At 37.0% G+C, this 15,644-nt stretch overlaps 5 protein-coding genes across 5 annotated transcripts; 2 read left to right on the forward strand and 3 right to left on the reverse strand.

Moving 5' to 3' along the window:
* Positions 1 to 266: 266 nt before the first annotated feature.
* On the reverse strand, positions 267 to 10,431 carry LOC129244262 (mothers against decapentaplegic homolog 4). Its single transcript, XM_054881881.1, has 9 exons — positions 9,263 to 10,431; positions 8,936 to 9,207; positions 5,416 to 5,758; positions 5,053 to 5,289; positions 2,023 to 2,637; positions 1,692 to 1,953; positions 1,453 to 1,621; positions 1,259 to 1,385; positions 267 to 1,159 (listed from the first exon to the last, which is right to left on the reverse strand). Exons 1-9 carry the CDS (start codon positions 9,336 to 9,338, stop codon positions 948 to 950), a joined length of 2,313 nt encoding a protein of 770 aa, XP_054737856.1. The 5' UTR covers positions 9,339 to 10,431; the 3' UTR covers positions 267 to 947.
* Positions 10,432 to 10,466: 35 nt separating this feature from the next.
* LOC129244275 (protein unc-50 homolog) lies at positions 10,467 to 11,869 on the forward strand. Its single transcript, XM_054881895.1, has 4 exons — positions 10,467 to 10,969; positions 11,030 to 11,095; positions 11,152 to 11,511; positions 11,573 to 11,869. Exons 1-4 carry the CDS (start codon positions 10,711 to 10,713, stop codon positions 11,707 to 11,709), a joined length of 822 nt encoding a protein of 273 aa, XP_054737870.1. The 5' UTR covers positions 10,467 to 10,710; the 3' UTR covers positions 11,710 to 11,869.
* Positions 11,870 to 11,918: 49 nt separating this feature from the next.
* LOC129244269 (39S ribosomal protein L19, mitochondrial-like) lies at positions 11,919 to 13,058 on the reverse strand. The gene is made up of 3 exons (XM_054881889.1): positions 12,985 to 13,058; positions 12,614 to 12,919; positions 11,919 to 12,557 (listed from the first exon to the last, which is right to left on the reverse strand). The coding sequence occupies exons 1-3, from the start codon at positions 13,046 to 13,048 to the stop codon at positions 12,013 to 12,015; spliced, it is 915 nt and encodes a 304-aa protein (XP_054737864.1). The 5' UTR covers positions 13,049 to 13,058; the 3' UTR covers positions 11,919 to 12,012.
* Positions 13,059 to 13,094: 36 nt separating this feature from the next.
* Positions 13,095 to 13,941, forward strand: LOC129253239 (protein unc-50 homolog; the record flags this gene model as incomplete). Its single annotated transcript, XM_054891537.1, has 3 exons — positions 13,095 to 13,167; positions 13,224 to 13,583; positions 13,645 to 13,941. Coding segments are annotated over 3 exons (570 nt in total), but the record flags the coding sequence as incomplete, so codon positions are not given.
* Positions 13,942 to 13,990: 49 nt separating this feature from the next.
* On the reverse strand, positions 13,991 to 15,195 carry LOC129235369 (39S ribosomal protein L19, mitochondrial-like). Its single transcript, XM_054869179.1, has 3 exons — positions 15,057 to 15,195; positions 14,686 to 14,991; positions 13,991 to 14,629 (listed from the first exon to the last, which is right to left on the reverse strand). Exons 1-3 carry the CDS (start codon positions 15,118 to 15,120, stop codon positions 14,085 to 14,087), a joined length of 915 nt encoding a protein of 304 aa, XP_054725154.1. The 5' UTR covers positions 15,121 to 15,195; the 3' UTR covers positions 13,991 to 14,084.
* Positions 15,196 to 15,644: the final 449 nt, after the last annotated feature.

A 15,644-nucleotide genomic window follows, 5' to 3' on the forward strand; every position in this document is an offset into this window, starting at 1 on the left:
TTCCCGTCAATGTATAAACTCAACTTATCTGCACAGGCTCTTATACAAACTTTTCTCTGTTTGTATGTACATAATAAACGGGTGATTGGAAATAAAGGTTTCAGAGAATAATGACTTGTCGTGCCTATTTTTCTTAAGATACCATAATTGTTCCTCTTGTTCACTAATATATGGCTTCTAAAACACCTCCAAAACAGTGAAGTTTCTCTTATTACATATGCCCAACGAAAGAATTGAAATCCTTTTAGAGTGAAAAATTTAAACAATATTTTTAATTTATCTCTTTTTCAATTAATCACACATACCTAAAATAACACTCAAAGAATGGTTGCCATGGCGCAATCTATAAAAACAAAACCTTCAATATTCACTATGGTGAAAAAATTAAGTTTATAAAAAAATTAAAAAAATTTCGTGTACAAATTCAAAAATTCACAATTTCTCAGCACTAATTTTAAGGATAAAAGCTTTTATCTGTCAGAATTCTTTATAATTTAATTCAAGCTTGTTTATGCTTTTAAATTTTGTTTGTTTGATTGCATATTGTTTTTTTTATGTTAAATAATTATTGTATTCCACAAATGGAGAACAAAAAAGTAAACAAATTCAAATCAACAATATTTCAAATAAGTTTCTAATATAATCATACTTTCTTTTTGCAAATTTTTTCGTCAAATCAAAGACAAATTCTATGTAAACCCCCTTCCATCGACATTCGTACACTCTTTTCTTAACTAAAATACAGCTCCTGCATTCACTTGTAAGGCTAATGAATAACAAGAAGCAGGAAAATGTGATGATTCAAGTTTACCGATGCTCGTATATTCCTCTTCTTACTTTCGGCCTCACTGTGATGAACTGAGCTAAACTTGAATTGTTTTCTGAATTTTGTGTTTACGTATTAATGGTTTGCTTAAATGTTTCTTTCTGACTGATCAAGAACTTTTTTAAGCCATCGCACGCGGGCCATCGATTGGCATTGCGTGCAGCACTTCATCCAGTAACTGTAGTGCACGATGCAGATGCACCTCTATCCAACAAGGTGTCTCTTTAATCGATTGTCTTGGATAATCAGGTCCCCAGCCTTTGACAAAACTTAAACGTAAAATACACAAACGACGCAAGTCATCAACACCAATGCCAGCAGCTGCGGTAATATCTATAAAGAAGAAATTTTAATTTGAAATATTTTACATGAATTATGAATTTCAGAAGTGACATTTCTTCTGTGTATTCATATATTATTTTACAAACTCACTTCGAGGCGCACCGCCCATTTGTGAACTAGGCAGTCCTGCGACCGCAGCAGCTTGTGCGGCCGCCGCTGCTTGTGCGTTTGTCGCTAACGAATGCATCTGTTGATGGCACTGACGCAAATCAAAAACCTGCAAGTGCGATATTGTTAGGGGAGAATTATGTTTTAATAACATTTTTTCAATGAAAGTAGCTAACCTTTATGCAAGCCACAGGATATATTTTATGAACAGCATCGCCTGGTGTACGACCAGCCTCACGATCGAGATAGTAACTTTGCACAAATACCGAATTGTCACTGAGACAGCGCAACCAAACGTCGCCCTCACCTCGTAAATCCAGCTGAACACCTTTACCAATATGAAGCCTAAAAATTATTTAAAATATTGCAAATGCATACAAAGTTTCTTCTAACCTAACAACTGAAATAAATTTACCTAGCGCGCTCCGATTGCTCTGTGCGATGTACATTGCTTAGTGCACCCAGACAAAACCGATTTCCACCAGAAGGGTCGACATAGCCGTCGATAATGACATTTGGTTTGGCTGATGGCACCTTAAAGGTTTCTCCCACCTGCGTATCTAACTCGAAATAAGCAATTGAACACCAATATTCTGGGGCTGGTTGGCGTGACAGCATACGCGGTTGTTGCTGCTGTTGTTGATTGCCACTCATATCACCACTCAATGATGTATTCCCTACAAATGGCCAAATAAAAAGAAAATATTGAAGTTGGTTTTAGTTTGAAATAAGTGTTGCATACTTACAATAGCCTGTAGAATGCGCGCGTGGATCTGGCGGCTGCATTGATTGTGTGTACGTGAGCGTACTGGAACCAGTCCATGTGCCGCCTGCGCCCACAGTACCACCAGCTACCACTTGTCCGCCGGTATTAGCTTGTGAAGGAGGCTGTGCACCACCACCACCACCACCACCACCTATTTGTTGGCCATAATTTGATGGTGCACCACCACTCGTTACATAACCGTTCTGCTGTAAATGTGGTGAATGCGGTTGTTGCACACCACCGCCCGGACCGGCGCTATTCAATGCAGCATTGAATTTGGCTTCTGCTACATTGGGCATCTGTGATGTGGTTGGCGGGCCGTAATAGGTGCCTTGATTTGAACCAGCGCCACTTGCTCCGCCGCTCACGTTCACACCGACACCGCTGCTACCGCCACCACCACTACCACCAGAGTTCTGCGCTTGTTGCAAAGCATCTGTAGGTGAGCTCGCTTGAGAATGATGTCCAGCACCAGCTAAAATGTTACCATTTGGGCCGTTGCCTTGCGGATTTTGTAATTGTGGCGGGGGAGGTGGGCCCATAACTGGGCCGCCGGGATTCATGGGTCCTGCCAAAGGCATACCATGTGGAACGGCTAAAAATTAAAGAAATAATTGAAATGTTTAAAAATACGTTGTCTATTATAACAAATAGTTGTATTTTAAGGTTATTATTGTCGGTTTTTACTCAATTAAAGTATCGATAAAATATATAACTTTTTCCCCTGCGTTAGCATTCGGGGAAACGGACGCATTTCTAATCTGCGTAAAGTTTTTAAATTGGTTATATAAAAAATCCAAATGATACTTAAATTGAGATAGTGACTCTGTATCAGTGGTGAACTAAAGTTTTGCGATTTTTAATTTCTCACTTCTTTAATTCGATTAAATTGTTAACATCGGTTAAAGTTAAAAAGCAAGTAACGCCAGCTTTCCACTTCACCACTAACAGACAAAAAATCAAAACAAAAAAAAACTGTGTACAGAACCAACAAAAAGGGAAAATTAGCATAGTATAAAATGAAGCAGAGCCTGAAATGTGTGTGAAATGCCAATAGTAAAAAATTAAAATTAAATTAAGCAACTCCTAAGGGCCACTGAGACTAGATTTGCTAGTAGAATAGAAGTTATGAACAAAGTGTAAAAAACATGTATAATAATTATAATGGTTATGAAAAAAATGCAGGAAGTTACGGAACAAAATTTAATAAACAAAGTGAGAAATTATGTAAAGAAGCAGAAGAGTACGGAAAGGAAAATAAGAGAGTTTACAATGATATGGTAAAATAATTTACAACGGATCGAAGAGAACTAAAGTGAACTTTCTCATGTGCTGAGAAAGTGAAGGAGCTGCCACAGTTTCGAAAATAGATGCATAGATATATTGCTTATATTGAAAAAAAGAGGAAATGTAATACTTATTGAGAGCGAAAAATTATAATGAACGAAATATAATAAAACAAAACTTAAGAAATCAAAATTTCAGGTAAATTCTAAATTTCGCTGGAAAAATTTAAAAAGCAGATCGATAAATACATATATAATAACAGTATATTTAGGGATTGAAAAAAAAAAATGTTTTAAAGTAAAGCGTGGACATAAAGCACTCTAGAGAGAGATTGCATATGGAATGAGAAAGATGCAAGGTCCTCGAAGCAGCTGATGTGATGAGGAGTGCACAAATTATATTCGTTCCAGTGAAGGACTCAGAATGGATATAATAATGCAATATATATATATAATATAATTATAAAAAAACAAACAAAACTTAGTATATACTTTGTAAAAATATAAATGGTTATAAGGAATTGTAAAATAGTATTATAAGCATCTTTGTTATAGTTATCATTTTTGCTGAAGGCGATAGTGAGGAAAAATGTTAAAATAAATTATTACCTGATAAAGAATTCAATCATTTAGATTAAAAATTAACAAACTTAAATTTAATGATTAATACAAACTTGCTAGAAAGTAACATTACTGGGGCATAGGCTTACATAAAATATTAAATATATTGTAAAAAAAACCCCCCAGAGTATCAATAATTATAAAGAATTAAAATTTATACACATGCAAGATTGCTAAAAAATTACCATACTTTAGAAAAATTTGCAAATAAAAATATATGTCATGATTAAACCATATTTTGAATATTGTTCCACACGCGTAAATGTGTATGTATATACTCATACCCTGCAACCCAACACATCGGAAAGATTGCAAAAATTGCAAGAGCAAACGATACGTATTGAAATGTAGTAGATCACATCAATCAGGTAATATCCGAGATTTTAAAGTGGCTTAGCATAAAAGAATGATGTGAACTAAATATCCTTACGGCAGCACAAAAAATTAAAAATAAAAATACACCACTACATTTCATGGATATGATTGACTACGTATGAGAAGTACAAAAATATGAGTTAAGAAATAATGATTTCAGAATTACGCGTAAACAAAGCACAAAAATCAATTTTTTATATAGAACTGAAATTGTATAATACGTTACCAATGGAAGCAAAAAACGAGAGTAGATGTATAGCATTTAAAAAAATGTGTAGCATGCATTAGGAATAAGAGAAATAATGCAATGTATTTTAATACTAATAAATAGTAATAATAATAATAAGTGGCGGGGAAGAGTGGCGTGAGAAAAATAATAATATATATGTATAATAATAATATATATAAATAATATTCGGAATATTGGAAATAATGAAAATAAAACGGAATTCCCGTATGTTTGCCTTTTAGATCGTTATAGATTGTTTGCTTATGAATGCGAAATGCCCACCGAATGATTATAAAATAAATATGCATTTAAATAAACTAATAAAGGCATATAAAAAAATTAATTTCGCTAAATAAGAAATAAGAATTAGTTCGCTACTGTCGTTCAAAAATTTGTTTGGTGGGTGAAAGTCTAGTCTTCCTTAGCATCAAATATATATGTACAAATTAAACATACGACCGAAATTAGTTTTATAAAACATAAAAAATTAAACGCTTACAAAGCGGATGCTGTGAAACTTGGGCTATACGCTGTTGTTGTTGTTGTTGCGGTTGTTGTGATTGCTGTTGGGGTGGCTGTGGTTGCGCTTGCGGTACTGTTTGGGGTTGACCCAGCCGTGGTGGTGGCGGCGCCATCCAGGCACCACGTGGCATACCGCTACCATCGCCTGGCTCAATTTTTGGTATTGTTCGACCAGCAACGAACATAGCACTCATTGCATGACTTGAATCGCCAACTAAAAATGCAAATTAACAAAACGAAAACACAAAAACCATAATAAAATAATAAACAAATTATAAAGTAAATTAAAAAAATATGTATAGAAAAAAATCAAATCTGACAAATTTGTGAGGAATCGTACCTGGTCCCTGAGGATATCCATAGCCGGGACCAACCAATTGCGATGGATGGTGTTGTATGGTGCCAATATCGTTGCCATCAATGTCCATGCCACCCACTAGCGGACCGGCTGAATATTCATCTTTCACCAAACGACTTGGACCAGACTGTAGGCTAAGACCGGACAAGTCAATGCCTGGTGAAACGACACGTTCATAGTGATACGGATTAACACATACTGAATCGCATTTGAGATCAAAAGCGTACGCACAGTATTTGACGTGCTTCAGTTCGTTTTTGTGTAGATCTGGCCAACGCCAAATGCGCGCGTAAATGACATGCGGAAAGCCTTTGCGACCAGCAACCTGTTTGGAGAGTTAATTTAAAATAATTTTAATTAATTTCAAAAATTACCTGCTACTTCATAGTGTATAAAACTAAGTTTATTTCACCTAAGACTTAAATGGCAAGCACAATCAAATTAGTTACTTATTTGTAAAATTAGTCAAAAAGTAAAAACAATAAGACAAATATAGTAAATGCATTAGACGTTGAAAAAATATGTGCTCCTAATTGGCACTAAACTGTAACTATTTGAAAGTTGTTACTCGTAATTATGTATCAGTAAACTAATATTTTAAAGTTCTTTTCCGTTTGGCATTTCAGCAATTACTTAATTGTTCTTATTTTTATAAAAATATATCGCAAGATACATAAAAATAAATAAAATAATGATCTATATATATAAATGTGAAAATCTGTCCCTATGTTCGCTTATAACTCGAGAATGGCTGAACGGATTTATCTTATCTTGGTCTTGAATTATTCGTGGAGGTCTAGGGAAGGTTTTAAAGGTGAGAAAAATTCGAATAATTGCCGGGAAAATGGTCAAAACGTGGACCCGGGTAACCTTCGGATGTGTATATACAATATGGGTATCAAATGAAAGCTGTTGGTGAATGCTTTAGTTCAGAGTATTTTTCATGCCGCTCCGTGACTAGGGTCTCGAGATAGAGACCAAAACGTGGACCCTAGAATGTGTTTGTACAATATGAATGTCAAATTGAAGCTGTTGGTGAATGCTTTAGTACAGAGTATTTTTCATGCCGCTCCGAGACTGGGGTCTCGAGATATAGGTCAAAACGTGGGCCCGGGTAACCTTCGGATGTGTATATACAATATGGGTATCAACTGGAAGCTGTTGGTGAATGCTTTAGTTCAGAGTATTTTTCATGCCGCTCCGTGACTAGGGTCCCGAGATAGAGACCAACACGTGGACCCTAGAATGTGTTTGTACAATATGGATATCAATTGGAAGCTGTTGGTGAATGCTTTAGTACAGAGTATTTCTCATGCCGCTCCGTGACTGGGGTCTCGAGATATAGGTCAAAATGTGGGCCCGGGTAACCTTCGGATGTGTATATACAATATGGGTATCAAATGGAAGCTGTTGGTGAATGCTTTAGTTCAGAGTATTTTTCATGCGGCTCCGTGACTAGGGTCCCGAGATAGAGACCAACACGTGGACCCTAGAATGTGTTTGTACAATATGGGTATCAAATGGAAGCTGTTGGTGAATGCTTTAGTTCAGAGTATTTTTCATGCCGCTCCGTGACTAGGGTCCCGAGATATAGGTCAAAACGTGGGCCCGGGTAACCTTTGGTTGTGGATGTGCAATATGGGCATCAAATGAAAGCTGTCGATAAGTGCTTTAATGTGGGATAATTTTCATACCTATTGATGACTAGGGTCTCGAAATATATGCCAAAACGTGGACCCACCAAGTCTTTGCCCAGCGAAGCGGGCCGGGTTCGCTAGTTTATAATAAAAAATATGTCTGAAAAAAGCGGTTGCCTGTAAAGTCGGTTTACTGACGATAGTGTAACGTGACAACGTCATAAGAAAATACTGATGGGATGGGTGCATTTTTCAAAAGAAAATTTTAATTTTATTTGTTTGATAGATATTTTGTATGAATATAGAGAAGGAGGTAAATAGAATCGCAATGGAATTGATCAAGTTATGTTTACGCAAACGTGAAAAATTACGAAACATTTATCAAATTCATGAAAAATATGTTCAATTTCGATTGTGCATCATACGTTAATAAGTCAACAACACTAAGAGGCACCATCATCGATTTGACTTTTTCAAGACTCATTCCACTCAAAACACTCCCTTTCATTTCCTACTTTTCCTATCATCGTCCTATTCTCTTCTATATAAATATATTCTATTACCATGCACACAGGAAGAAGGCATATGCAAATACAAATATGTGAATTTATATACTTATGTATGCGCATATACATACATATATGCTCACTCAAGTAGGAGAGAGCCAGATGTCGAACGTTGCCCAACGCGGGGGCCGATTGTGCCTCTTTGTCGTTCGTTCCGCGCTCTCGCTTGCAGTTCAAGCAAGGTAACGCCGTATTTCTTAGTGCGTGCAGCCGCCTACATCAAATTATAAGACGTTATCACGTCAAAATAATAATTGACTGGAACACTTTTTGCGCGAATAACTTCAATTGTAAGAAAAAATCCTTGATCCATTATGACCACTAAAAGTTGAATATGAAGATAGCATGTGAAAAGGTGGTTAGTGTAGTGCGGAGTGTCTTCACATGCCGGACATATGTTTGGTATGTCGGGGTCGATTCTGGATAAGGAGGAGTTTAACCTGCTACAGTATCCAGAACGTAATTGTGCCAGCGTTACACGTGTATCATAGGGAAGCTGGAGCTCTTCATCTGCAATAGGTGGTGGTTGGATTCCGATTACGGCATTCACAGGACGGGTGCTTAAGAAGGTGAATACCCTTGCCAATTTTTTACACATAATTTGGTTTGAATATATTCTATGTAACATATATTTTGTATTAATTGTATACTAATCAAAACACGGCGGCCGCCGTAGCCGAATGGGTTGGAGCGTGACTACCATTCGGAATTAATAGCGGTCGCCCCTCGGCAGGCAATGGCAAACCTCCGAGTGTATTTCTGCCATGAAAAATCTCCTCATAAAAATATCTGCCGTTCGGAGTCGGCTTGAAACTGTAGGTGCCTCCATTTGTGGAACAACATCAAGAAGCACACCACAAATAGGAGGAGGAGTTCGGCCAAACACCCAAAAAAGGGTGTAAGCGCCAATTATATGTATGTATATATAATCAAAACACGTTTATAGATGGTAGGTAAAAAGTTGTGAATAATTTTTTAGCCAAAGTAAAGAAGTTAAGACTCTTTAAGTGAAAGTTATTTGCTGGAAACAAAGCCGCGTTGTTCCGGTTGAACTTTGCGCATTTAACAAAAAATGTGGGGCAAATATTTTGGATGTGCTACAAAGAGTTGATGCATTTAAGCACATTGTACTGTACAATATATGCATACATGAGTGTTTATATGTATTGCTACCAAAAATAAACTGACTTTTCCAAACTTAAGAAATTATCACTTATGTGAACTGAATCGTGCAATTAAAAGAATTATTAATACAAAATCTTCCTTTTTGCCTCTAAAAATAACACTAGACAAACGCACCTGCAAGCGGCCGTCTAAAGTTCGCTGTATAGTGACACATTTGCTGGGATGAGCACCGTTTGTGGTGATGGCCGTTATCAGCGAATCCAATTCATCACGCTTTTCTTTCAATTTTTTCACAAGTGATTCGATAGCGCGCTTTGCAAATCCTTCGCTCTCCCCACCTTGCCGGTGGCACATAAGTGAATGAACAATGCTGAGGCAGGCATCTGCTGATGTGGGTGCGTTTGATGGTGGTGGTGGCATTTGTACCATGTCGCGCACTATTAATGCTAAAATAAATATAAAATAGTTTACAAAGCACAAGCATGAAACAATTTTGCTTACTGTCTTGTGGCGCCACTGGTCCATACAGGTGACCTGCAGCACCACCGGCACCACCACCGCCTGCTAAGCCCACCATGCCTGCGTAGTCCTGGGGCACACCCAGGCTGCTCCGGGCATCCACTTTGCCGGCGTTCGGGCTGTCGCCGTCACAGAAGGCAAATCCGGATGATGACCACAAAGTGACGGCTCTGTTTAGGCGGACACTTAGCCGCCAACCAATCCAGTCGGAAAAATATTCAAGTTAAATAAAATTAGAAGAAAATTCGTGAAAGAAGAAATGTAACAGAAACACGCGAATGCAAATGCAAAACAAACTGCCGGAATTGCAAACTATCTACTGCACTGTTCCTCTGACTTGATTTATGAGTACTATCTCGCTTTATCGATGCAGTGCACGTACTTTTAACACACCGTCGAACAACTTGACTTAAATGCGTGTGAATGTACAGTAAAAATGTGAGAAAATATTTCGAAATGGCAAGAGTAAAGGGTGTTCTGCAGGGTGGAGCCGGAGCCTCTGCTTGCTACAGTCCTTTAAAAGCCCCACCGAATTTGTATACCAATATTGCAACGTTTTCTGCTTATTGTGGTTTTATTAGTGGTTCGCTTAGGTTTCCAAGGCCTTCCCTCCGCATGGCATAGCGAAAAATTCTTCCACTTCCTTTCAGTTTTCCTTTTTATTTTCTTTTTTCACACACGCACACATTTATATGTAAAAGTTCTATTTTTATGCACATTTGATCGTAGCACAGCTTGTGGCCATTCGAAAACAACGCCCGCCTCGCAACTTAATTTTATTTTTGCGAGTTGTGTGTTCAATTTATTTTTGCCGTTTCTTTACATTCTCACAATTCCAAACAATTTTCTTTGTCCATTGTCGAATGTGTCGCAGCTCGTCGCACTCCTCCACACACACTCCCCCGCACACCCGTACCCGTACCCGTACTACAACTCGTACCAACACAAACCAACACTAATTAGATACAATTTTCGCCCGACATTTACTATTTTCCACACATTTCACGGATGTTGCCGTGCAAAATTCCAACACGTAAAACTACGTGATATTGCTGCGACGAGTTTGCATAAATCACTATATAATTGGTTGGTGTATTTACGCCTATTTTATAGTTTAATTTCGGCCGCCGCAAAAATTTCCTGCACTTTTCTCTACGAAGAAAATAAATATGGCGCCAGTGCATTCTTCCTGACCGTCTATTATTGGGAAGCGTTCAGAATGCTGTATTCGAAAATTCCTCTTTTTGACAGCTGTAACAATCGAAAGGCGGGAGGGAAGTAGAACGATAGGATATTTGACATGATGTGTCAGTTTTTGTTCAGCGATTTTAACTAAAATCTGTGAAAACAACGAAATTCGCAATAACATTAAATTGTACCAAAAAATATGTCCAGTAAATAGTGTTATTGAAGAAAACGATTATAACAAAATGAAGTATTCGACTTCACCAACACCGTCTGTGGCCGAATCCAACTATGCGCCATCGTACACAACGTCCCGCGGCCAATCGCCACTACCACCGCCAGCGAATCACACAAGAAATTGTCTTTCTGCAACCAGCAAAAGCTACAAATATCTACGACGGCTACTAAAATTTAACCAAATGGACTTCGAGTTTGCTGGATGGCAAATGATATACTTATTTATAGCGCCACAAAAAGTATACAGAAACTTCAACTATAGAAAACGTGAGTACCATACACTTTTCAAAGACCACGTATAGTAACCATATTATTATTAATACGCAGAGACCAAGTCACAATTTGCCAGAGATGACCCCGCCTTTTTAGTTTTATTAGTCGTTTGTCTATGTGGTAAGTAGCAAGTTTGTTAGCCGTATAATGATAATATATCTAAAAATTTTCAATAGTGACCTCAGTGGTGCTCGCATGGACAATGGGACTAAACTTTTTGCAGGGTGTTTCCTTTATTTTGTACGTAGTATTTGTGGATTGCATATTTGCTGGCATCATTGTTGCTTCGTTCTTATGGATGGTGACGAATCGCTACTTACGTAGTAGTAGTATGGAGCCAGATATTGAATGGGGCTATGCCTTTGATGTTCATTTAAACGCATTCTTCCCTCCGTTAATAATACTTCATTTTGTGCAATTGTTTTTCTACGAATGGGTTATAAGTCAACCGTGGTTTTTCGCGCGTTTACTAGGAAACACATTTTGGCTATTCGCATTGGGTTACTATGTCTATATAACATTTTTGGGCTATAACTGTAAGTAAATAAACACATTAGTTATATTCTTAATTAAGCATATACATGTTTATTCCAATAGGTATCCCACATTTAAAGAACACACGTCTGATTCTCATCCCATTACCCATAATCTTTTTATTCTATCTGGTGACTGTGATCATTGGTTGGAATGTGACGGTTTCGTTTATTAATTTTTATAAGTATCGTGTATACTAAATGATTGTAATAAGTTACATTTGAATGATTAAAAAATTTGTTTATTTATATATAAGAAGCTTATACTGACTACATATGTAATATAGCGTCATTATTAAATACAATAATAGCAATAGCAACAAGATAAATAAAAATTTGAATATAGACCATTAATCCAAAACATTACTACATTTATATACCATATTATAACAAAAAAAAAGGCAGTCCAATCAAATCGCAAATTAAACATCTTTATTAATTTTACGCACTGTAACTGAACAATTTACAAAGCTTATTCAATTTTTTCACCAAATTTGAATGATCTTATGCTAATTTTGTCGGCTTAACGAATGAACGTTTACGCTTGTTGCGTTTACGCTGTAATTCCAAATGATGCAGTTGTGAATGGACTTCCGCGAAAATTTCTTTTTGTTCTTCTTCCGGTATCGTAGCACGATATTGTTTCATTATATCGTATTTCTCCCATGGTTTTTCATGTTTTTGTGCCTGACGGCGTTGCTTGTTAGTTATATATTGATCGACATTAGCTACACCTTGCAGATTCTGACGTTCCCACCGTTCTAACCATGGGCGGGGGCGTAAAACTACTTTAATATCGTTCACAGGCACTTCGGCGCTCTCATCCAGGAACTCAGGTTCCATATTCAAATCAACGGTGCTATATTCTGGCAAAGCATCTCGTAAATATAACAAATGATCGTCTAAACGTTTTTCCAGTCGTAGTACCTCAATTTTATGTATAGTCGGGTCGTATAACTCGTACCGAACCTCAACACCTTTGTGATCGATAACATTGCGCAATATAAAGCGGTTACGTAGTCCGCAGCGATCCCGGTGTATACAAATGCCTTCAAACGGTAAATAATATAAATATCTTATAGAATTGTCCTTTGTTTGCTCTTACCGACGAAGCGACTGACTTTTCCAGCTGCATGCGGATCGGAGCTCGTCACCGCTAATATTGAGCCAACATAAAATTCTGGGATGTCGATTTTTGTTCGCCGGTCCAGCATGTCCATGCGTTCTAGCTTCTCACGCACTGGATTACGCCATTCCACTTTAGGATCGGGAAGAAATTCTGGGTAAATGAAACGATAATTTGATGGTATCACTGACTTGCGTCCCTCTGCTCCGCCAGGGGCGCTTTGCTGAATCTGTTTCTGTTGGGTTGCTTGAAATTCTTTCCCCTGCGGCTTGGTTGAAAATGTGACTGCATAACAGTCAATGGGAAAACAATATTAATGTTTATTAAAAAAACTAAGTGAATTTACATACCAATTCTTTTGAAACTACTTCTTTTCATCCAACTAGAGGATAACATGCGAGTTGATATATTCATTTTAGTTAACTTTAAAGACCATGTATAGTAACCATATTATTATTAATACGCAGAGACGAAGTCACAATTTGCCAGAGATGACCCCGCCTTTTTAGTTTTATTAGTCGTTTGTCTATGTGGTAAGTAGCAAGTTTGTTAGCCGTATAATGATAATATATCTAAAAATTTTCAATAGTGACCTCAGTGGTGCTCGCATGGACAATGGGACTAAACTTTTTGCAGGGTGTTTCCTTTATTTTGTACGTAGTATTTGTGGATTGCATATTTGCTGGCATCATTGTTGCTTCGTTCTTATGGATGGTGACGAATCGCTACTTACGTAGTAGTAGTATGGAGCCAGATATTGAATGGGGCTATGCCTTTGATGTTCATTTAAACGCATTCTTCCCTCCGTTAATAATACTTCATTTTGTGCAATTGTTTTTCTACGAATGGGTTATAAGTCAACCGTGGTTTTTCGCGCGTTTACTAGGAAACACATTTTGGCTATTCGCATTGGGTTACTATGTCTATATAACATTTTTGGGCTATAACTGTAAGTAAATAAACACATTAGTTATATTCTTAATTAAGCATATACATGTTTATTCCAATAGGTATCCCACATTTAAAGAACACACGTCTGATTCTCATCCCATTACCCATAATCTTTTTATTCTATCTGGTGACTGTGATCATTGGTTGGAATGTGACGGTTTCGTTTATTAATTTTTATAAGTATCGTGTATACTAAATGATTGTAATAAGTTACATTTGAATGATTAAAAAATTTGTTTATTTATATATAAGAAGCTTATACTGACTACATATGTAATATAGCGTCATTATTAAATACAATAATAGCAATAGCAACAAGATAAATAAAAATTTGAATATAGACCATTAATCCAAAACATTACTACATTTATATACCATATTATAACAAAAAAAAAGGCAGTCCAATCAAATCGCAAATTAAACATCTTTATTAATTTTACGCACTGTAACTGAACAATTTACAAAGCTTATTCAATTTTTTCACCAAATTTGAATGATCTTATGCTAATTTTGTCGGCTTAACGAATGAACGTTTACGCTTGTTGCGTTTACGCTGTAATTCCAAATGATGCAGTTGTGAATGGACTTCCGCGAAAATTTCTTTTTGTTCTTCTTCCGGTATCGTAGCACGATATTGTTTCATTATATCGTATTTCTCCCATGGTTTTTCATGTTTTTGTGCCTGACGGCGTTGCTTGTTAGTTATATATTGATCGACATTAGCTACACCTTGCAGATTCTGACGTTCCCACCGTTCTAACCATGGGCGGGGGCGTAAAACTACTTTAATATCGTTCACAGGCACTTCGGCGCTCTCATCCAGGAACTCAGGTTCCATATTCAAATCAACGGTGCTATATTCTGGCAAAGCATCTCGTAAATATAACAAATGATCGTCTAAACGTTTTTCCAGTCGTAGTACCTCAATTTTATGTATAGTCGGGTCGTATAACTCGTACCGAACCTCAACACCTTGGTGATCGATAACATTGCGCAATATAAAGCGGTTACGTAGTCCGCAGCGATCCCGGTGTATACAAATGCCTTCAAACGGTAAATAATATAAATATCTTATAGAATTGTCCTTTGTTTGCTCTTACCGACGAAGCGACTGACTTTTCCAGCTGCATGCGGATCGGAGCTCGTCACCGCTAATATTGAGCCAACATAAAATTCTGGGATGTCGATTTTTGTTCGCCGGTCCAGCATGTCCATGCGTTCTAGCTTCTCACGCACTGGATTACGCCATTCCACTTTAGGATCGGGAAGAAATTCTGGGTAAATGAAACGATAATTTGATGGTATCACTGACTTGCGTCCCTCTGCTCCGCCAGGGGCGCTTTGCTGAATCTGTTTCTGTTGGGTTGCTTGAAATTCTTTCCCCTGCGGCTTGGTTGAAAATGTGACTGCATAACAGTCAATGGGAAAACAATATTAATGTTTATTAAAAAAACTAAGTGAATTTACATACCAATTCTTTTGAAACTACTTCTTTTCATCCAACTAGAGGATAACATGCGAGTTGATATATTCATTTTAGTTAACTTAAAATGGTTCTTATTTTAATTCTATTCTGATCCATAAACTACAATGCATTAAATAAGAAGATGTCAAAGATTACAGCTGTTCGTAATGTGCTATTACAAAATATAATTGTAATAGATCGGCTATCTCTTGGGAAATGTTGAAACAAACATCTGCATCGTAAAGCAGAAAATGAATAATTCCAAAAGAGACATTTTTTTAAGTAAAGGCAGTAAATATCTAAATGCAAAGGGAAATACAACCAAAAATGTGCAGTTTTTCAGACCTTAGGTTGTAAGCAGAGTTCAACTTGCATTGAAAAACTGGCCCTTTGTAGCCTGGTAAATTAAGTTATTAAATATAAGGAAGCAATTTCTTTCTTCATATATTTCTTGAATGCCATTAATTTATTTCACATCTCTTGTCAGCCTTATTCTCCATCTCTTTTTCTTCCACAAGTTGGCAACGCGATATTTGGATGTGTTAGTAGGAATAAAATGCAGGTGTATGCGTATAGTGGAGGTCTAAGCGTTTC

This window comes from Anastrepha obliqua, chromosome 1 (genome assembly GCF_027943255.1).
Source record: "Anastrepha obliqua isolate idAnaObli1 chromosome 1, idAnaObli1_1.0, whole genome shotgun sequence".
Taxonomy (NCBI): domain Eukaryota; kingdom Metazoa; phylum Arthropoda; class Insecta; order Diptera; family Tephritidae; genus Anastrepha; species Anastrepha obliqua.

Excerpts from the sequence above, each read along its gene's own strand:
- LOC129244262 (XM_054881881.1), bottom strand. The coding sequence starts at position 9,338 with ATGGTGGGCTTAGCAGGCGGTGGTGGTGCCGGTGGTGCTGCAGGTCAC. Across the intron at positions 1,954-2,022 it reads CGCGCATTCTACAGGCTATT|GGAATACATCATTGAGTGGT; the intron begins GTAAGTATGCAA and ends GGCCATTTGTAG. Across the intron at positions 1,622-1,691 it reads GAGCAATCGGAGCGCGCTAG|GCTTCATATTGGTAAAGGTG; the intron begins GTAAATTTATTT and ends AATAATTTTTAG.
- LOC129244275 (XM_054881895.1), top strand. The coding sequence starts at position 10,711 with ATGAAGTATTCGACTTCACCAACACCGTCTGTGGCCGAATCCAACTAT. Across the intron at positions 10,970-11,029 it reads AAACTTCAACTATAGAAAAC|AGACCAAGTCACAATTTGCC; the intron begins GTGAGTACCATA and ends ATTAATACGCAG. Across the intron at positions 11,512-11,572 it reads AACATTTTTGGGCTATAACT|GTATCCCACATTTAAAGAAC; the intron begins GTAAGTAAATAA and ends TTATTCCAATAG.
- LOC129244269 (XM_054881889.1), bottom strand. The coding sequence starts at position 13,048 with ATGAATATATCAACTCGCATGTTATCCTCTAGTTGGATGAAAAGAAGT. Across the intron at positions 12,920-12,984 it reads AAGTAGTTTCAAAAGAATTG|TCACATTTTCAACCAAGCCG; the intron begins GTATGTAAATTC and ends ACTGTTATGCAG. Across the intron at positions 12,558-12,613 it reads AAAAGTCAGTCGCTTCGTCG|GCATTTGTATACACCGGGAT; the intron begins GTAAGAGCAAAC and ends TACCGTTTGAAG.
- LOC129235369 (XM_054869179.1), bottom strand. The coding sequence starts at position 15,120 with ATGAATATATCAACTCGCATGTTATCCTCTAGTTGGATGAAAAGAAGT. Across the intron at positions 14,992-15,056 it reads AAGTAGTTTCAAAAGAATTG|TCACATTTTCAACCAAGCCG; the intron begins GTATGTAAATTC and ends ACTGTTATGCAG. Across the intron at positions 14,630-14,685 it reads AAAAGTCAGTCGCTTCGTCG|GCATTTGTATACACCGGGAT; the intron begins GTAAGAGCAAAC and ends TACCGTTTGAAG.